At 41.0% G+C, this 20,070-nt stretch overlaps 1 protein-coding gene across 5 annotated transcripts; it reads left to right on the top strand.

Moving 5' to 3' along the window:
- Window positions 1-3,221: 3,221 nt before the first annotated feature.
- On the top strand, window positions 3,222-18,617 carry LOC103701338 (CELLULOSE SYNTHASE INTERACTIVE 3). Of its 5 annotated transcripts, XM_088720444.1 has the most exons (10): window positions 3,273-3,521; window positions 3,715-3,773; window positions 3,847-3,980; window positions 4,210-4,334; window positions 4,547-7,610; window positions 9,459-9,500; window positions 9,599-12,143; window positions 17,094-17,548; window positions 17,733-17,849; window positions 17,940-18,617. In XM_088720444.1, the coding sequence occupies exons 4-10, from the start codon at window positions 4,261-4,263 to the stop codon at window positions 18,099-18,101; spliced, it is 6,459 nt and encodes a 2,152-aa protein (XP_088576570.1). In that variant the 5' UTR covers window positions 3,273-3,521; window positions 3,715-3,773; window positions 3,847-3,980; window positions 4,210-4,260; the 3' UTR covers window positions 18,102-18,617. The 5 variants fall into 5 exon arrangements, with proteins under 5 accessions (XP_008781587.3, XP_008781585.3, XP_008781586.3 ...); XM_008783365.3 differs by lacking the exon at window positions 9,459-9,500 and having other exon boundaries at window positions 3,222-3,521; window positions 4,217-4,334; XM_008783364.3 differs by lacking the exon at window positions 9,459-9,500 and having other exon boundaries at window positions 3,223-3,521.
- Window positions 18,618-20,070: the final 1,453 nt, after the last annotated feature.

Raw genomic sequence — 20,070 nt, 5'->3', positions numbered from 1 at the left:
GAACAGCATGCTATGCAGAGTAGATCGACCATGCCGACCCGAGATCTAGAACAAACAATAAATAAAAAGATAAAAAAAGATGTTAGAAGAAAAATAATTAGGAGAGAGAAAAAAATATTTAATTAAAAAATTGAGCCATTCAAAAATGTTCTCTCTTACTCCTCACCAAGAAGAACAACTCTCACTTTCTTCTTCTTTATCTTTTCTCAAGCCGCACTAAAGGTCGTTCAAATAGAGCATCATTATATGGGTAGGATATTTGTTTCCTACTCAAATTCGAAAAACGAACACCTATTAAGAGATAAGATTAGATAACTATTTTTGAAGGAATAACTAAGCAGAATAAAATTAGAAAAAAAATCCTAAAGCCATTAAAACTAATAACCGACTAAACAAGAATCCCAATAGAAATAGAACTTAGTAACGAATCTCAACAGAGTTATCCTATTATGTAGTAGCTATTGCTTACGATTCCTTCTACCAAGATAAATAATTGAATAGATAAATAAATCGAGACAAGTAAATAAATAAATGATAAAATCTGAAGCTTATAGTAATAGGTAGGTACAAACAGTATGTATTCCAATAACTGACAGGTGCTCCAGTGAAATGAGCAAAGCAGATGTAATGGCTGCATTGTTTCGCACAAGCAAGCAAACAAACCCAAAAGAGAGGAGTACAAAATGTGGTTTATGTTTGCTTCAAAAGGCCTTCATCCCTAAATATGACTTCATTAGGCTCCAATCCTATTACACAAGAATTGGCTTATAATGTTGGTTTATGTTTGCTTCAATCTTCAACTTTTTATTTTACTAAATCATCAGGTTTCTTGGTACCTCAGTGTCTCCCCAAGTCCAGGAGGAGTCCAAGTGGGTACTCTGAAAATTAGGTGAGAGTGGCATACGGTAGATTGGTACGTGACAGTGGCCGTGCTCGCTACCTGACGTCCGGTGTGCGCCATCCATTGATGGTGGAATTAATGTGAGGCTCCCCGTGGGGGAGGCAGTTGCCATGCGCTCTAATAGCGAAACCAACCCACAAACCAAAATATCGCCCCCACGCCGCGACCCACCGCGGCTCGGATCGAAAGCAACGCTACGGAGCGCCCATTTACCGTCCGCGACAAATTAGACTACACGTGGCAGATTGATGGAATTGCGGCGCGAGGGAACGTTTGGGTGCAACTTCCGGCGCCCCACAGTATTTTCCTTAGGGGCTCGTTTGGTTCGCGGAAAGCATTTTCCTTCCTAGGAATATGATTCCTCGGAAACAAATTTCTAGGAAGAGGATGCCTAGAAAAGTACTTTTTGGTTCGTTTGGTTGATCATGGGAAAGTGACAAATTTCCAAGATGCTTATGTTTGGTTGGCCATCCACTTTCCTAGGAAAGTTATATATAATTTCTATTATGCCCTTAATAAAAATTAGGTTTTTAATGCCTCTTTAATGCTTCTTTAATGCTGAAAGGACTTTTTGGGAAAAAGTAAAAATGGAGTGATTCCCGCCTCATGGGAAAGTAACTTTCCCATGTTTCTCATGGGAAAGACTTTCCCATGAAATGTGGGAATCACATTCCCATGGGAATATAACTTTTCCTTCTCTCTCCTTTGAAAACTCCAACCAAACAAGAGGCATCTCATTACTTTCCCATTGACCACACTTTCCCCCCTTCTTTTCCCGCGAACCAAACGAGCCCTAGGTGGCACGGTGACGAGCCTAACGGAACAGGGGAGGGGAAAAAAAAAAAACACCTAAATATCGAATTTTGCATGGACAACCTTCTAAAATTAATTTTTATATATGTATCTTCATAAAATACTTATTTTTACCTATGTACCCACACCATCTAACTCAGCTAAAAAATTAACGGTTTTAAATTAAAATGACTAAAATATTCTTAATAAGTAGGTGTGCAAAATGAAATATTTAGAAAATGATCGGTTCGTACCGGAGCCCAAAGGAGGAACTAAGCCGGGCCCATAGATGGATAGGATATGAGTAAAACCGATCGGGATGCCCAACACACGGTCTTTTCTGCCCACATCGAATATTCTCCTGACGATGTGGGAGCCCAATGAAGGCTGCTATGAGGGGATGGGCTTGTCCCTTCTTCTCCCCTTTCTCCTTTTTTTCATAGAAAAAAACAAAAAAATAATTTCAAAATTTTATTTTATTTTTATTTAAAATAAATATAATTTTTATTAATGATGTTAGAAGAACTGTTATTAATAATAAAAAATAAATATAAATTTTAAAAAATATTTATGTAAATTTGAATTTTTAGGAACGTATTCATATAAAAAAAATCCAAAAACAATTGTCTGAAGCGCCAAGAGTGGTAATATTATCAAAGATGTTCGCATAGGAATTTGTGCGGGCGACTTGATCTGAACGGCAATAGATTGACGTCATGGTGAACTGGACGGTTGATCCGGATTCTCGCAGAAGATACATTATGCTGGAGTTTGGCGACGGAAGAGGGAAGGGCGGTTCCGTTCTGTTTCGGGAAGCAGGAAAAGGTACCTAGGGCCGTACAACGCCGTTCTCTCGTAACACCACCGAGAAGGACCACAAGTGACCACAATGCATGGAGCCCACTTACATTGGGCTCCTTTTAGCTAAGGTTAAGGTCCGAATATGGTTCTGGTCTACTAGTTCAAGACTTCACCATGCAGTCACTTGGATCTTGAATGAGAATTTACCATTTCATTACCAATATCCACAAAAAAATGCAACGTCCCTATGAGCAAGTTAAAAATTCAGTTTAATCTTCCATGAGTATATGGAGGAAGCAAATAATGGCTATGACAATAACATTAATACTATACACCTAAAATTATTGGTACAAATATAAATGGATATGACGATGACTATAAGAATAATAAAATAATAGAAAAATATCAATCTTTGCTTAATATGCTTCTGTTTCTATCATATAAATGGTAACTGTAGGCTTTCCAAACCGTTACAGTGGCCCTCTTATAATGGCCGTTATTATTATATACTTTCACAAGATCGGGCCCATTTGGTTTCGGTACCGTTCGGCTAACCATCGCCCGGACGCCCAGATTTGCGTCACGCTACGTTCTGGACCCAGGCTCGGTCCGCGAGCCAGATATCGGTCGGTCCGAGTTCGCCAAGATGGACCCCACTTCCACTAATTTGTCCTCTTCTGTGTCCAGAGTTAGGTCCCTAAATCATGCTGTCTCTCTCTCTCTCTCTCTCTCTCTCTCGACTTCAACACTCCTTCCTCTCTCGCCCCTCCTCACCCCCACCCCTCTAAGGAAGCAGGACGCCCGTTTTCTTCTCTCCCAGTCTCCAACGAAAACAACGGCGAAGAGCGAAAAGAGAAAAGCGAAAGAGACTTCTCCGCCCGCCAACGGAAAACCTCCGCCTCTCTCGCCGCCATTTCCTACGTTGCGGGCGGCAATTGGTACGGGACCCCTTCGGCGGTGACCGGACCGCCCCCAAAGAAAACCTCTCGCCTTCCCCCCCTCCTGCTCGACGATTCGGATTCTTGAGGTGAGTCTACTCGGTTCCAGTGCCAATGCTATCCGATTTCTTGGGACAGAATTCAATATATCCTCCGTTACTCGATCTTTTTCACTCTTCTTTCGGTTGACTCATCAATTAATTCGAATTTTTAATGCATTACCTTCTGTGGGGATTCTACCCTTATTTTGCGGTTCTCTTTTCCGTTTCTTCGGATTGCAAGGATCGGAGGCTTGACCCAGCTGAAGAGAGGGTTCAATTCGAGATCTTTGGCGAGATCTTGTGGGTATTCTTCTCTAATTGGGCTAGCATTGTTGGAAAGAAGGGGAGATCTTATGCGTTTCTTGCGTTCTAGGTCGTTGCAGCCGATCTATTTGACTGAAGTAGGGACTTTTCTGGTCTGATCCGCGAGCTGCCTCCTCCGTTGGGCGTAGGAGGAGGAGAGGAGAAAGAATTTTTGAACGGCGTGGTTTCTAGAGTGAGCTCTAGGTAATGATTCTTTCTGCCTTGCTGTCATTTAAAGAATGTTTACATTTTTTTTCCTTGCTGTTGTTGCGTTTTATGTCATGGGTCTCTGATTTGGGGACTTAGATCTGTGGTTCTTGTGCCGCAATCTTTCCCTACTTTCTAATTATTGCTAGAATTGGGGTCATGGGACTGATGATTCGGTACTCTTTTTCGGATTTCCAGTTTCTGAGTGAATGACTTGCTTTGTTAGTGTGTAGAATTCGCCCAAAGAGGCAACTTGGGGAGGTGACAGCCAGTACTCATGCTGAAGTCTCGCTCACCAGAGCCTCAAGCACCCGCTTCTCCTACATCTTCTACATCATCATCTGAATCTCGGTACTAAAAATAGAAAAGAAGAATTCAATTTTATCAAAATGATTAACATTCTTTTGAATTAGTTTGATTTTGGACAAGAACTATTCCTAACAAATATTGTCATGCTGAATTTCATTTTTCGTGACTTGGGTCAAACTTGATAGAAATTGAGGTATTCTTGGAGTTTAAAGATATCCATAATGTAATTTCCAATTGATTTTTTTCCCTTTTAGAGAATCTAATGGAGGAGAAGCGATGGATGACTCTGAATGCACCATGGACATGGTGGCTCGCTTCTTGGAGCAGCTTCATGCAAACATGTCTTCTCCATCCGAGAAAGAGCTGATAACTGCACGGCTGCTTGCAATTGCCAGATCGCGAAAGGAGGCGAGGACTTTGATAGGTACCCATTCCCAGGCCATGCCACTTTTCATCTCCATTCTTAGAAGTGGAACACCGACTGCAAAAGTGAATGTGGCTGCAACCCTCAGTGCTCTCTGCAAGGAAGAAGATCTACGAGTTAAGGTCCTTCTGGGAGGTTGCATACCACCATTACTCTCTCTTCTGAAGTCCAAATCTTCTGGGTCGAAGAAGGCTGCGGCTGAAGCCATCTTCGAAGTTTCCTCTGGTGGGCTTTCCGATGATCACATTGGCATGAAAATATTTGTTACTGAGGGTGTAGTGCCAACCCTTTGGGACCTGCTCAACCCTAAGATTAAGCAAGACAGGGTGGTTGAGGGTTTTGTGACTGGGGCCCTGAGGAATCTTTGTGGTGACAAGGATGGGTATTGGAGGGCCACGCTTGAGGCTGGGGGGGTGGAGATTATCACAGGCCTTCTTTCATCAGACAACACCACTGCCCAATCAAATGCCGCTTCCCTTTTGGCCCGGTTGATCTCAGCCTTTGTTGATAGTGTTCCTAAAGTCATAGATGCTGGAGCTGTTAAAGTGCTCCTCCACCTTCTAAGTCGGGATAATGATATTTCTGTCCGAGCTAGTGCTGCTGATGCTTTAGAGGCCCTTTCATCCAAGTCCACCATGGCTAAGAAAGCTGTGGTGGATGCTGGTGGCCTTCCATTTCTCATTGGTGCAGTGGTAGCTCCTTCCAAGGAGTGCATGCAAGGAGAGTCTGGTCATGCTCTACAGGGACATGCGGTTCATGCTTTGGCAAATATTTGTGGTGGTATGTCTTCTCTAATACTTTACCTTGGAGAACTCTCCCAAGCTCCTCGCTTGGCTGCTCCAGTTGCTGATATAATTGGAGCACTAGCATATTCCCTGATGGTTTTTGAGGGCAATGAAGAAAAGATATTTGACCCAGCTCTGATCGAAGATATCTTAATAACAATACTAAAGCCTCGTGACAATAAATTGGTCCAGGACCGCATTCTTGAGGCTCTTGCCAGCCTCTGTGGCAATGCTTGTTTCTCCAATTTGCTTGATCATTCCGATGCAAAGAAGGTACTCATTGGGTTGATAACTATGGCTTCTGCTGATGCTCAGGAACATCTTATCCTTTCCTTAACGAGCTTATGCTGTGGTGGTATTGGACTATGGGAAGCTCTTGGGAAGAGAGAGGGCATTCAGTTGCTGATATCATTTCTTGGGCTTTCTAGTGAGCAGCATCAGGAGTACGCAGTTGCTTTGCTGGGAATTTTGACAGACCAAGTAGAAGACAGCAAGTGGGCTATTACAGCTGCTGGGGGCATCCCTCCATTGGTGCAGTTATTGGAAACAGGGTCACAAAAAGCAAGGGAACATGCAGCTCACGTGCTATGGAACTTGTGCTGTCACAGCGATGACATTCGTGCATGTGTCGAGAGTGCTGGGGCTGTCCCAGCGCTATTATGGCTTCTGAAGAGTGGTGGCCCAAAAGGGCAAGAAGCTTCATCTAAGGCACTCAGGAAGCTAATACATTATGCCGATTCTGCTACCATCAATCAGTTGTTGGCCTTGCTCCTAAGTGACTCTCTCAGTTCTAAGTCCCATGCTATTACAGTCCTGGGTCATGTGCTAACTATGGCTTCCCATAAAGACTTGGTGCAGAAGGGTGCTCCAGCTAATAAAGGACTTAAGTCTCTTGTCCAAGTTCTCAACTCATCAAATGAAGAAACTCAAGAGTGTGCCGCTTCTGTTCTAGCCGATCTATTTAGTACCCGACCGGATATCTGTGACAGTCTTGCTACTGATGAGATTGTCCATCCATGTATGAAGCTCTTGACCAGCAAAACTCAAGTTGTTGCAACACAATCAGCTCGGGCTTTGGGTGCATTGTCCCGTCCAACTAAGGCTAAAACTACAAATAGGATGTCTTACATAGCAGAGGGTGATGTTAAGCCTCTTATTAAGATGGCAAAAACATCACCGATTGATGCTGCTGAAACTGCAATAGCTGCTTTGGCAAATCTTCTCTCAGACCCGCAGATTGCTGGAGAAGCTCTAGAAGAAGATGTTATCTCAGCACTGACAAGAGTGCTAGGAGAAGGTACATTGGAAGGCAAGAAAAATGCTTCACGCGCTCTTTATCAGTTACTGAACCACTTCCCAGTTGGTGATGTGCTTACTGAAAACTCTCAATATCGTTTTTTAGTTTGTGCACTTGCTGATTCCTTAGCTGCTATGGACATGGAAGGCATTAATTCCTCAGATTCACTGGATGCACTGTCTTTGCTGGCTAGCACAAAGGATAATGTGAACTTCACCTATCCCCCTTGGGCTGCCCTTGCTGAAGTTCCAGCAAGTTTGGAGCCTTTGGTTCAATGCCTGGCTGTTGGGCTTCCTCCTGTGCAAGATAAGGAAATTGAAATCCTCTCAAGGCTCTGCAGGGACCAACCTGTTGTACTTGCTGATCTCTTAGTAGGAAGGCCAGGGTGCATAGCCTCCCTTGCTGATAGAGTTATGAAGTCGTCTAGTATGGAAGTGAGAATTGGCGGGGCAGCACTTCTGATATGTGCTATGAAGGAGTACAGGCAACAGTCATTAGATGCGCTTGAAGAATCAGGACTTTTAGATAAGCTCATCTATGTGCTAGTCGATATGTTGAAATATCACTCCAATTTCATCTCCCTAGAAATTGAAGTCCGAACAACTAGAAGTTATATGGAAAGAAATGTATTTCATCATGACGGGGATGAATTTGAGGTTCCTGATCCAGCAACTATATTGGGAGGAACGGTTGCTTTGTGGTTGCTTGCAATTATTTCTTCTTCCCATGCTAAGAGTAAACTTACTCTCATGGAGGCTGGTGGTATTGAGGTTCTCTCAGATAAGCTTGCAAGTTACACCGCTAATCCACAGGTTCCACACAAACTCTTTTTTCTTTTTTCCTTCTCCGTGTGCGTGCGTGCGCATGTTTGTTTGCCGATAAGCTTGTCCAGTACCTATTTTGTTGTGTCAATAGCTTTTTATCATAGTTCCCTCTAACCTTATTTGACCACGAGTCTAAGGTTCACGATGTGAAACTGATAGCAATAACTAATAACTGGTAGCATATATTGTGTTCTTTGTTCTTTATATTTATAGTCAGATGCATGTTATGAGCAATTTCAGTCTAGGTCATCTTATTTTCAACTGCTTATCAGTCATTTTACATTAAATAAGAGATGCACTACATATACCTTGAGAATGACAAGTGGTCTGAATTTTGGGGTTATGTCAAAGCAAAAATATGCCAAGTCTGATTCGCAGATCAAGCAGGAAAATGCTGTGAGAAATATGTTTGTTAAAATCTGTATAGGAGTTGCAGCCAGAGGAAAATCATGGTGAAGAACCAAGATGGCAAGGGCATGCACATGAAGATATAAGGAAGCCCCAAGGAGTAGGTTCAAATTTATAGAAAAGGCTGTGGAAAGAGGGAATAACATAAGAATTAATATGGTTGGAAGATGCAGAAAAAAATTATGGATTCTAATATCTAAAATTGATAGTTGGGCTAAGGTTTGTTATTAATGGCAATAATTTTATGGTTACTGAGTTGTTGAGATTTGTGCAAAGCAATGGCTATGTTAAGTGGATGATTACTTAGGGAAAAAAAATCAGATATGACTAAAATGCAAGGTATGCAATCTTAGTATCGGACCTTGGACAAGTACCCGGTGCCTCTTGGTATAGTGTCGGTATGCTTGTATTGATATTCGATAAACCCTCCCCCCTCAAAAACTGCATACTGGTTCGGCACCATTGAACCATTATGGTACAGTATTCCCTGTATGACTGGTATGGCGTACCATGTCTATATGTATATAGATGCACACATGCTTGTCTTGATTCAAGTGTTCAGACCCAAAGTGAGATAGAATTGATTATGTTGGTTTCCTGTTAAACTTCTTTGACATGCTCAATCACTACGAATTGATGGCTTTGTTTTTTAGTTACCGTGTTTTCTTGGTCAGAGAAGTAGAATCACCACGACATTGCTCAGCACCATGTTTATGTATATATGTATATGTACACACACAGATATATATAAAAAGAAAAAGGATGAAGCTTTTAAATTTTTCACAACTGATCTAACCCAGTATGTAATTGTATACACAAAGTTAATTGAACATGTTACATGTTTTTAAAAGGGTTCTATTGCAATGTACCAAGAAAGAAAAATGATGACCTTGTTCTCCAATTTCCCTTATGTTTGATCATGCTGTGAATGATGCTTGCAGCCTATGAGTCTCTGATGAAAATGTCATCTTCAGAACTGTCTTATCCATTCCTAGAGTCAAAATTTTACCTTCTTTTCATGTATTACATAACAACTGAAGAAATGTTCTTTTTTCCTTTCTCTTTTTTGAAAAGCACTTTTTTCCTCTTTATAAGTTAACAAAAGCAAACTTAACTACTTTCAATGCTGAAACTGCTGGAGGCTGCAGAAAAGAAAAGTTTGAAGTTTGAACTGTTTCAGGTGCCATAACTTGAATATAGTTTTTGCAGCAGAAATAGCAGAATTTGAGATGACCAAGTTTTCTTTACTAAGAAGATATCCCTTTACTTGTTTGGACAATTTTTTTGAGACCATCTTGCTATGTTTTTACAAAAATTAATAGATGACGAGAATATTTCTTTTATGAGAGTTGTATAATCAATAAGTGATTCTCTCTACTTTAAAACCTTGACTGATAACTAAACAAAACAAATCTGAATGTTGTCAAGTTTGCAGTTATATGTGGTTCATGTTCAAGCTCCAACAAGCTTGTAAGTCTTTTGTTTGCTTGAGTAGTATCTAATTTAAGTGTATCATTTGTGTATTCATCTAGATTGGTCTTGCTATTGTAAACATTCTTCATTTTCAGGCAGAGTACATAGATACAGAAGGCATATGGACCAGTGCCCTTCTCTTGGCTATTTTGTTCCAGGATGAAATGGTGGTTCAATCTTCAGCCACCATGCGGGTAATTCCATCTCTTGCTTTCTTGCTGAAGTCTGATGAAGTTGCTGACAAATACTTTGCTGCTCAAGCCATGGCTAGTCTTGTTTGTACTGAAAGTAAAGGGATACGGCTTGCTATTGCAAATTCTGGTGCTGTTGGAGGTGCAATAACTTTGATTGGACACGTAGAATCTGATATGCCAAACCTTGTTGCTTTGTCTAAAGAATTTGATTTGGAGAATAACCCTGGTCAAGTTGTTTTGAAGCATCTCTTCGAGATAGAAGATGTGAGAAACGGTGCAGCTGCACGCAAGTCCATACCCTTATTAGTTGACCTTTTGAGACCAATGCCAGATAGACCAGGTGCACCTCCAATTGCTGTTCACCTTCTGACTCAAATAGCAGAAGGAAATGAGGCAAACAAACTGGCGATGGCTGAAGCTGGGGCCCTGGAAGCTTTAACTAAATATCTCTCTTTGAGTCCTCAAGACTCAACTGAAACTACTATAACTGATCTTTTGGCAATCTTGTACAGCAACTCTGACCTTCTTCACCATGAAGCTTCATTAAGCACTTTGAATCAGCTCATAGCTGTTCTATGTTTGGGCTCAAGAAATGCTAGATTTAGTGCTGCGAGGACTTTGCAGGAACTTTTTGACGCAGAAAATATCAGAGATACTGAAATGGCCAGGCAAGCTATTCAACCACTAGTTGACATGCTTGATGCTGGATCTGAGAGGGAGCAACAGGCTGCACTCATTGCATTGATCAAACTGACTGCTGGAAATGTTTCCAAGGCATCAGCATTGACTGATGCTGATAGTAATCCACTCGATAGTCTTCACAGAATTTTGTCAGCCAGCTCATCCTTGGAACTCAAGAAAAATGCCGCTGACCTCTGCTATGTTTTATTTGGGAACTCAAGTGTACGTGCAATGCCAATTGTGTCAGAATGTATCCAGCCCTTAATATCACTAATGATGTCAGACTCAATTGTGGTGGTTGAATCTGGTGTCCGAGCTCTTGAGAGATTGCTGGATGATGAACACCATGCAGATATTGCAGCAACAAATGAAGTTGTGGATCTTCTTGTTAGATTTATTTCTGGGATGAATTATCAACTCTCAGAGGCAAGTATAAGTGCTCTTATAAAATTGGGAAAAGACCGGCCTCAATGCAAGCTGGACATGGTTAAAGCTGGAATTATCGACAGTTCACTTGAGATGATCCTCGATGCACCTAGTTCAGTTAGTTCTTCAATTGCAGAGTTGCTTCGCATTCTAACGAATAACAGTGGTATTGCTAAAAGCTCAGCCGCCGCAAGAATGGTAGAACCTCTTTTTTTGGTTTTACAACGTCCAGATTTTACCATGTGGGGACAACACAGTGCCTTGCAAGCACTTGTAAATATTCTGGAGAAGCCACAAAGCCTCGCAACTTTGAGATTAACTCCGAGTCAAGTAATTGAGCCTTTGATATCATTTTTGGAGTCCCCATCCCAAGCCATCCAGCAGCTTGGCACTGAATTACTGTCTCATCTTCTGGAACAGGAACATTTCCAGCAGGATATTACTACAAAAAATGCAGTGGTTCCTCTTGTACAGCTTGCTGGAATTGGAATTTTGAGCTTACAGCAAACAGCGATTAAAGCACTAGAGAGTATTTCTGTTAGCTGGCCCAAAGCTGTAGCAGATGCTGGGGGCATCTTTGAGCTTTCCAAAGTCATTGTCCAGGATGATCCCCAACCAAGTCATGCATTATGGGAGTCAGCAGCACTAGTTTTATCAAATGTCCTCCAAGCTAATCCTGAATACTACTTCAAAGTTTCATTATTAGTGCTTGTGAGGTTGTTGCACTCAACAATGAAGAGTACCGTCACAGTAGCTCTCAGTGCCCTCATTGTTCAGGAGAGAAATAATGCTTCAAGTGCTGTATTGATGGCTGAGGCTGGTGCCATAGATGCGCTGTTAGAGCTTCTAAGATCTCATCAATGTGAAGAAGCTGCTGGTAGACTGCTAGAAGCATTATTTAACAATGTGAGAGTGCGAGAAATGAAAGTTTCCAAATATGCAATAGCTCCTCTTTCCCAATATCTGTTGGATCCACAAACTAGATCACAGCCTGCGAAGTTTATGGCAACTCTTGCATTGGGTGATCTTTTCCAGCATGATGTACTTGCTAGAGCTAGTGACTCCGTATCTGCATGCCGTGCACTAATTAGCCTGCTGGAAGACCAGCCAACAGAAGAGATGAGAATGGTAGCAATTTGTGCCTTGCAAAGCTTGGTTATGCATAGCAGGACAAATAGGCGTGCAGTAGCGGAGGCCGGGGGGATATTGGTAGTACAGGAACTGCTGCTGTCATCAAATACTGAAGTTGCTGCACAGGCTGCATTGTTGATCAAATATTTATTCTCAAATCATACACTCCAAGAATATGTTTCAAACGAGCTCATTAGATCTCTGACTGGTAAGTCATTATTTATAATAACTCAGTGATACAGTCAGACATCTTATTTCCAGATTGTTGCTGTGTTTTCAGATAAATTTTACCTTTACCTGCTACTCACATCCGTAACAAAGACGTTTTTTTGGCTAGGAGTAACAAAGAAGTTTTAACTCATCTATTTTGTGTTGCCTCTTTGAATTCTTTTTCTCAAATTTTGATCCTAATCATATGTGGATCACACCCCTTGCTGCAGCCTTAAAATCACTCTTAGTTGCATATGACCATGCCACTATAGTTTTTTCTTTGTCAATTTAACATCATTTAATGCTATTTCATGTTCATCATTTTTGTATACTTGATTTTATTACACCTTTTTCTTTAGCAGTCCTACTGTAATAACTCTCAGACTATGCATCTATGCCATCTTAGTTGAATGCTTTTGTTCATACAAAGGCAACATTATCATTTTCAAATAAATCTCCTTGATGTTTCACTAGCACGCACAATAAAATGCTTAAAACAATATTCGCCCTTTATTTATCCTCATTAATTTCTGCTATTCTTTTGGATTGCAAACCTAAATAGGGAAAACATTCTTTAGATTATATTTGAGTTATCAATGTTAATAATCTCAAAAAAGGAACATTTTCTCAATAAATATCTAAGTGCAAAATTTATTTGTACAAGCTGATATATTTAATGAAGTAATAAGTTTTCACTTTTACTAACATTAGTTTCTCATTTCACGATGACAACATATTTTAGGGATTTTGATGTATTGATCCTTTTTGATAGCCTAGTTCCATTCTAGTCCCTCGTTTATTGATAAAGATAAGTGAATCATGCTATCTGGTGAATAGGATGAGATAGTCCTCGCCTTTCAGCCATCACTGAACTCTATTAGCCTCTTTTCTCTAAATGACCATCTTACCCTTAAAATCATAGATTCACGGAAGAACCCCTGAAGTCTGCTGGGTAGTAATCTCCTCCTCTCCACTCCGTTTGCCCTCACATCCGCCCATGGTGCTGGGAAATTGAGATGCCAACCATAGCCCCCATCCGGACCGCTTCGAAGGCTTTGATGTCCCGTTACTTCTTGAATAGAAAGACCAGCACCAATTGCGATCCAGCATCTTTCTTCCACCCAAGTCGTAATTTCTTTTGTTTGTCATTAACAAGATTGATGTTAGGCTTTGAGTTCTTCCTACAACATTCAATCAGTTTTGTCAAATTTTAAAACCAAGTCAGTAGGCAGCACAGCTAGTAGCTTTATAACTCTGACAGTGGAGTTTTCTTTCAAGTGATCTGGAAGAGCTTGTAACAATTAGTCCATCCAAGAGATGTCATGTAATGATCAAAAATTAGAATTATATAATACACACACATACGCGCGCGCGCACACACATGGTAACATTCAACTTCTTCTTGTAATTTGCCTAGGTAGCAGATGAGGCTAATTTCTGACCTTGATTACATGTAAAGCAAATGAACTAGCTAGTTGCATATGCAATATGGAGAGGAACCTACTATGTGTAATGTATACCATTGTGCATTTAGATATATGATTAAGTGCACAAACAAGTATAATCAATTGTTGGGACACTCCCACCAAATTGTTTGACGCTTACAATGATTTTCCTTGGTAATTTGATGGCATCATCATATTTTTACTGTTCCACACAAGTTTATCTGTGTTGTAGGTGCTGGCTTCTCCATATGAAAACTATGAGCATGTAGAAAGTCTTTTTCAATTTGAGGGGCATCAGATTAGTTTGTATGATGCAACATTAGAGCACATCTTCTGAAATCCTTTTTAACTAGTACTTGTTCGAAAGCCACATAAGCACTAACTGCAGATAGGCATGTTCATAAGTTTCCCTAAGATGGCAAAACATCAGTTCCACTTCTCCAGAAAAATTGAAAGCAAAGAACCTACCTGTATGGTTCCCAGGTTACATGAGATCATTTTGCCATATAGAATTTAGAAAGACTACTGGCTCTCATAGTATACAAGAATTCTGGTATTTGGTTCCTGTGATCTTATAAGAGGCCATGTGAGTAAAGAGGCATGGCAGGTGCCTTAAAGATGGCCAGGATGGGAGTGACAGCAGGTGCCCTGGTTCTAGTATGGCAGGTGATTGTGACGGTGGATGGAGGACGGATGATGGCCTGAGTGAAGAGATAAGAAGCTAGAGAAGTCAGGAGTAGAAGCGAGAAGCATGAAGTCCTTTGGAGTGTGTCACTAAAAAAGGACAAGATGGTCATTTAAAATAAAAAAGCCAATGGAGTTTATCATTAACTCAACAGGAGGGTTATCTTATACCATTCACCAAAGTAGGAGGGTTAACCTGCCTTTATCTGCAAAAGTGGGATTATTCTGGAATTGGACTTTCAAAAGGGACAAATATGTCAAAATCCCTAACTTTTTAGAAGATATATAAAAGGTCAGACTATTGACAATCACCTTTTAGTTTCACTGGGTTTTTTTATTCATGCATAATGCTGAATTCTTAAGAGTTAATACTTTACATATACTATATTTGTAAATTATGTATATCAATAGTTTGTCTCAAGGTTCTCCATCTCGATATCGGACTCCGTACCGGTGCCGTACTAGTACTATGTCGGTATTGTACGGATCTTTTCAGTGTACCGAGTGTCGGTATGCTGCCCATATCGAGTACCGATACCAAACTGGTACAGTATAGTATGCTCTATACTGTCTGGTTCAGGCTGGTACGGCGAACCATACTTTGTCTACATAGATACACCACTGCATATGTATTATCTGATAATATCGTTTTCTGCTACTTATTGCATTGTTCTAACTCTCCAACTTTTGCTCGTTAAGGTTAGGGTATTAATATAAGGAATCAGTTCTTAGGTTTATTTTAAAAATATTTAATATTCTTTGCATAGTTTCACCATTGAATGAGATCACTCTAATAGGCTTTAGAAACAATTTGCTTATTGGACCATCATTGTCAAAGCATTATTGAAACCAACCAATGTTCGTTAGGCCACAATCATTGATTGCACTTTGGAATCACTAGACCACAATCTAATGCATCACTTTTTTAATCGATAAGGTTCTATATTTAGTTGCCTACAGTATGTGCATTTCTAATGTTTTCTTCATTATCATGCTTATAAATAGCTCTTTTGTTATCTAGTGGCAATCTAGCATCTAAACAAATAGATTGCCTAGTGGCAATCTAGCATCTAAACAAATAGATTGCCAAGTGTAAGGCGCTTCACATCTAATAAACTCCGACTCCATGCCTTGGTCCCCTTCAAGTAGTAAGGGGCCCTATCAATTGGACGCATGTTTGCTATGCTAAAATGCATGGTACGCCGTACCGGCTCGAATGGTATGGTATGGAGCGTACCGTACCATACCGGTTCAGTACCGGTACCTGGTACAGATGGTGTACTGACACTCGGTACGCCAAAAAAATTTCATGCCGTACTGTATTGATACTGTGCTATTGTGGCACCGGTACGGAGTCTGATACCGATATGGCGAACCTTGCTAAAATATATCATGGTGAAAAAAAGTAATACTTTTAAGTAATCCTCTCCTGGCTGCTAATTGGTTCATCCAAGAATTTCTAAGTCGTAAGCTACTACTGGGTTGATTTAAGGTTGATTAAGCCATATAATTTTGCTCAATCCTTGTGTGGAGACTTGTAATTGGAGCATCTGTTTTCTTATGGCTCTTTTTGGGAGTCTTATAACATATAAAAATATTAATTAAATTTATAAAAAAAACCTAAAGAAAAATAAATCAATCCAAGAAAATAAATTAGACATCATTACAAAGAATATTATATTGCTGACGGCAGTCAAACATGAGGCTATCTTAGTACTATGAGATTTCAATTTTGGAATAATGAAAGTTATGTTGCGACTTTAATTCCCTCTAGATCTTTTTGGAGTGTATTGTTTTGGTGCTCCTAAATCATCTTAAAACTCAAGTCCCAAGTTAAGTTTAAAGTAAAATGCTTCCTTAATTTAAAGAAACAAAAAGCAAGAAATCAGTATAATATCCCATTAAACCCATAAGTTAGTTTCAGCTATAACTCTGAGACCAACCCAGTTTTGGATTAGTTCTAGGCATCACTGAAACATTTTAGTGTTGGGTTTCATAGTTTCAGGAAAAGTTTCAAAGCATTACATTGTTTGCATGCAATGTCCTCCTACACTCCACACACTTCATTTGATGATTTCTGTCACCCATGTTGGATTACTGATGTGTTTGACCGGTTGGAAGACCTGGTTTGAGTTCCTCAAAACCAGGTAAAATCACAAACAGGCTCCTCTTTCCTAATTTAAGAATTTCCTTCTTGCCATTCTAACTGCTACTGCTGTCCATAGTTACCAGGTGATTTTCTTCTGATCTGGTGGTTTTCCTGCAATGGAGCCATTCTCTTGCTTTTTTTACCCTCGGATTTGATTATTGCTGATAAAATATTTCTTCTTACTATCTCTTGAGACAACTAAGCTTTAGTTTGAAATGGATCGTAGCCCCTTCACTATTACTGTGGTCTCAAGGGTGCTTGAGTTTCTATTATATTTCGTCCTCAGCTGCTTAAGTACACCATTATAATCAGCCATGAATCTATCATATTTCATAGAAGAGTAACATTAATAATTATACTGTCTGCTGGTCACTTCTCCCCATGGAATGATGCCTTTGTTGTTGAAATAAACTGCAATGAATCATTTTATTTGTTCTCTCTTTTTAGCAATTGGTATGCAGTCGTCACTTAACACTGTAATATTGGTGCATAAAAATAGAAATGCATGTTTTAGTGATATATACCATGAAAGTTCTATCTCAGACTGGTAAGCTAAAATTTATATGGTTGGCAGATTAATAATTTCTAGTTTCATAAATGAACCCTTTTTCAAACACTAGGAATAGCTATAATTTTTATAGCGTTGGTGCAATTGTTTGATTACTTGCAGCGGCCTTGGAGAAGGAGTTGTGGTCGACAGCTACCATTAATGAGGAAGTCTTGAGAACCATCTACGTGATATTTACCAACTTCAAAAAGCTCCGCACATCTGAAGCAGCCACCCTGTGCATTCCGCATTTGGTGGGTGCGTTGAAGGCTGGAAGTGAGACTGCTCAAGAGTCCGTGCTGGACACTCTTTGTTTATTAAAAGAATCATGGTCACAAATGAACGAAGATATTGCGAAGGCACAAGCCTTGATTGCTGCAGAAGCCATTCCTATACTGCAATTACTTATGAAAACCTGCCCACCGAGTTTCCATGAGAGAGCAGATAGTTTGCTACACTGCTTACCAGGATGCTTAACGGTGACCATCAAGCGTGGGAATAACTTGAAGCAGACTATGGGGAGCACAAATGCTTTCTGTCGGCTTAAAATAGGAAATGGTCCTCCAAGGCAAACCAAGGTAGGCTCCTAAGAAAATTTCGAAGCCACTGAGAACACCCCCCTCCCCCCCCCCCCCCCCTCCCAAATGCACGCACGCACCAAAAAAAAAAAAAGGAGAGTGACTGAAGTCAACATCTTTTAATTATTATTTTCATATAGCATGTTTCCCCTCTTCGATGCTAACAACTTGGACTATTATTTAGGTTGTGAACCATAGCACATGCCCGGAATGGAAGGAGGGTTTTACTTGGGCATTCGATGTTCCTCCAAAAGGACAGAAGCTATATATACTCTGCAAAAGCAAGAATACATTTGGAAAGGTATGCAAACATCCTATACTGGGTATGTTCTAGTGCTCAGACATGGTGATTTTTAATCTCACATACTGAAATATTTCATGCAAACTGCAGACAACTCTTGGGAGGGTCACCATTCAGATAGACAAAGTCGTGACTGAAGGAGTATACAGTGGATTTTTCAGCCTCAACCATGATGGTAACAGGGATGGGTCATCACGAACACTTGAAATTGAGATCATATGGTCTAATCGGACATCCAGTGATGGCCTGTAAAGTAGTTTAGTGATGAGTTTAGGTGGCTATCTGCACATTAAGCAGCAAGGGCAGCAAAGGCTGTGTAGCTTCATACATGTATGTTTGTGAGCTCCAGTTTTGTAGCTATATTGAAATACAAGCTGTGCCGAGGAGGCAAGGAGACAGTAAGACATGGCCTACAAATTTTTAAAATCAACAAATTAGTATCTAGGCATGGTCGATAACCAGCATAGGAACTGGATAAGGCTAAGCTTGCTCGGTTAGAGAGTGAATCAGGGTTATGTTTGTCATGGCTGGGAGTTTGTACAGGTTTGTTATCTGCAATTACCTGGTGTTTGTGATCCTTTGAAAGGGGCATAGAGTGGTGGGTTGGTGCTGCCTTTTTCTTAAGCATATGAGGGGGAGCACCACCATTACTCTGTTTCTGTGTTCATTGAACAGATGTTACCCGTGATGCATGAAAGAATGCTCTTTTATATGAAAGCGCCACTGGAAACGAGAAAATATCTCAATTCTATATGTCCCTTCAGCCAAGAGTTAATGCATGTCTACTTTGTTTTCATTATAGAACATAGATTTGCTCGTGGAAAATTGTTTCAATGTTAGCTGATCTGTTGGGGGTTAACTTCTATGGAGGAGCCTGGAAAACCTCCTTGAGGTTGAGATGAACTGTGTTTAATTGATGACATCTGCCCGCATTCTGATGATGCGCTTTTTTTTTTTCTTTTGGTGCATTGGTTGCTCACGCTACTCTAGTATGAATGTAACCGGTAGAATCAAGAAAAAGACAATGACTCAAAATTGGGGGAACAACTCCCTAGTCTATCCAATGGACCTCTCCTAAATGCTAGGCAGCATAAGCGGCGACCCAATCGATGGCCTAGTTTACCTTCTGGTACACGTGCACAGCTCGGAAGATGCTGCAGCCCTCCACCATTTGTCGGAGATCGTGAAGCAAGGGGTTACCATCCCTCCTCCTTCCCTTCTGAATCCAATCGATCACCATCGTGGAGTCCTCCTCGAGAAGAATGCACTCCGCCCCCAACACCTCCCTCGCATAGGAGATGCCTTCCTAGGCCGCCTTGAGTTTTGCCCCGACCAGTGACAAACCGGCGATGCTCCGCCCTACGGCAGCTATCAATCTAGAGTCATGGCTCCAAATCACAAAGCCAATACCAGCTCTGTCTCCATCACTAGATACACTACCATCAAAATTCACTTTAAGATGGGCTGGAGGTGGGGGCTCCCAAGAGACAAAGGTTGTCCTGGGCGCTGTAGTAGCATGAGGGGAGTCCCATATATCCCTGGCCAACCTAGAGGAAACAAACGTAGTAACTCTGGTGATCTCTGCTGTCTGAAAGAGTGCACGCTCCACAATACACCTCGGAGACGTCCCCTTACCTTCGAAGACTCGGGCGTTCCTATCCAGCCATGTATGATATGCCACATACACACATACAACACCCACTCAGTCATCCTTGGGTTGCGCAGGGTCACCCGCATCTGTCGTAGAAAATCATCAACCGAATGGAAAGCCCGAGCCGGTGGACTCAGGACCCGTCTCCATATCTGTGCTGCCCGTGGGCACCCAAACAAAGCATGACTGATGGACTCCTCCATATTAGGGCATCTATTGCAGCTTGGTGCAATCCTGACGCCCCTCCCAGCCAAGACGCTCCTAGTTGGTAAGCACCCCCAAGCGACCTTCCACAAGAACAAGACCATCCGGGGATGAAGACACATCCGCCAAATCCATCTACCCTCCATCTACCGAGTAGCTCCCCTTCCTAACACCTCCTGTAAGTCCACAGCCCGCATTGTGGGCATTCTTCTCTGGTGATTGGCATGAAGTTAATAGAAAGCCTTCAAATCAATGCCTATGCAGCAAGTTACAAAAATATTCTGCTGTCATCCTGAGTCATTCCCCTCCATCTCTAAACTAGAGGTCTCGTCTCAGAATTAGGTACCATGATTCCAACCTTAAAAC

The sequence above is a fragment of the Phoenix dactylifera genome, chromosome 4 (genome assembly GCF_051530095.1).
Source record: "Phoenix dactylifera cultivar Ajwa chromosome 4, Ajwa_hap1_PhDact_Kaust_v1.1, whole genome shotgun sequence".
NCBI lineage: Eukaryota > Viridiplantae > Streptophyta > Magnoliopsida > Arecales > Arecaceae > Phoenix > Phoenix dactylifera.
The sequence above is the reverse complement of the archived record's forward strand: the minus strand, read 5'-3'. Positions and strand labels throughout refer to the sequence as shown.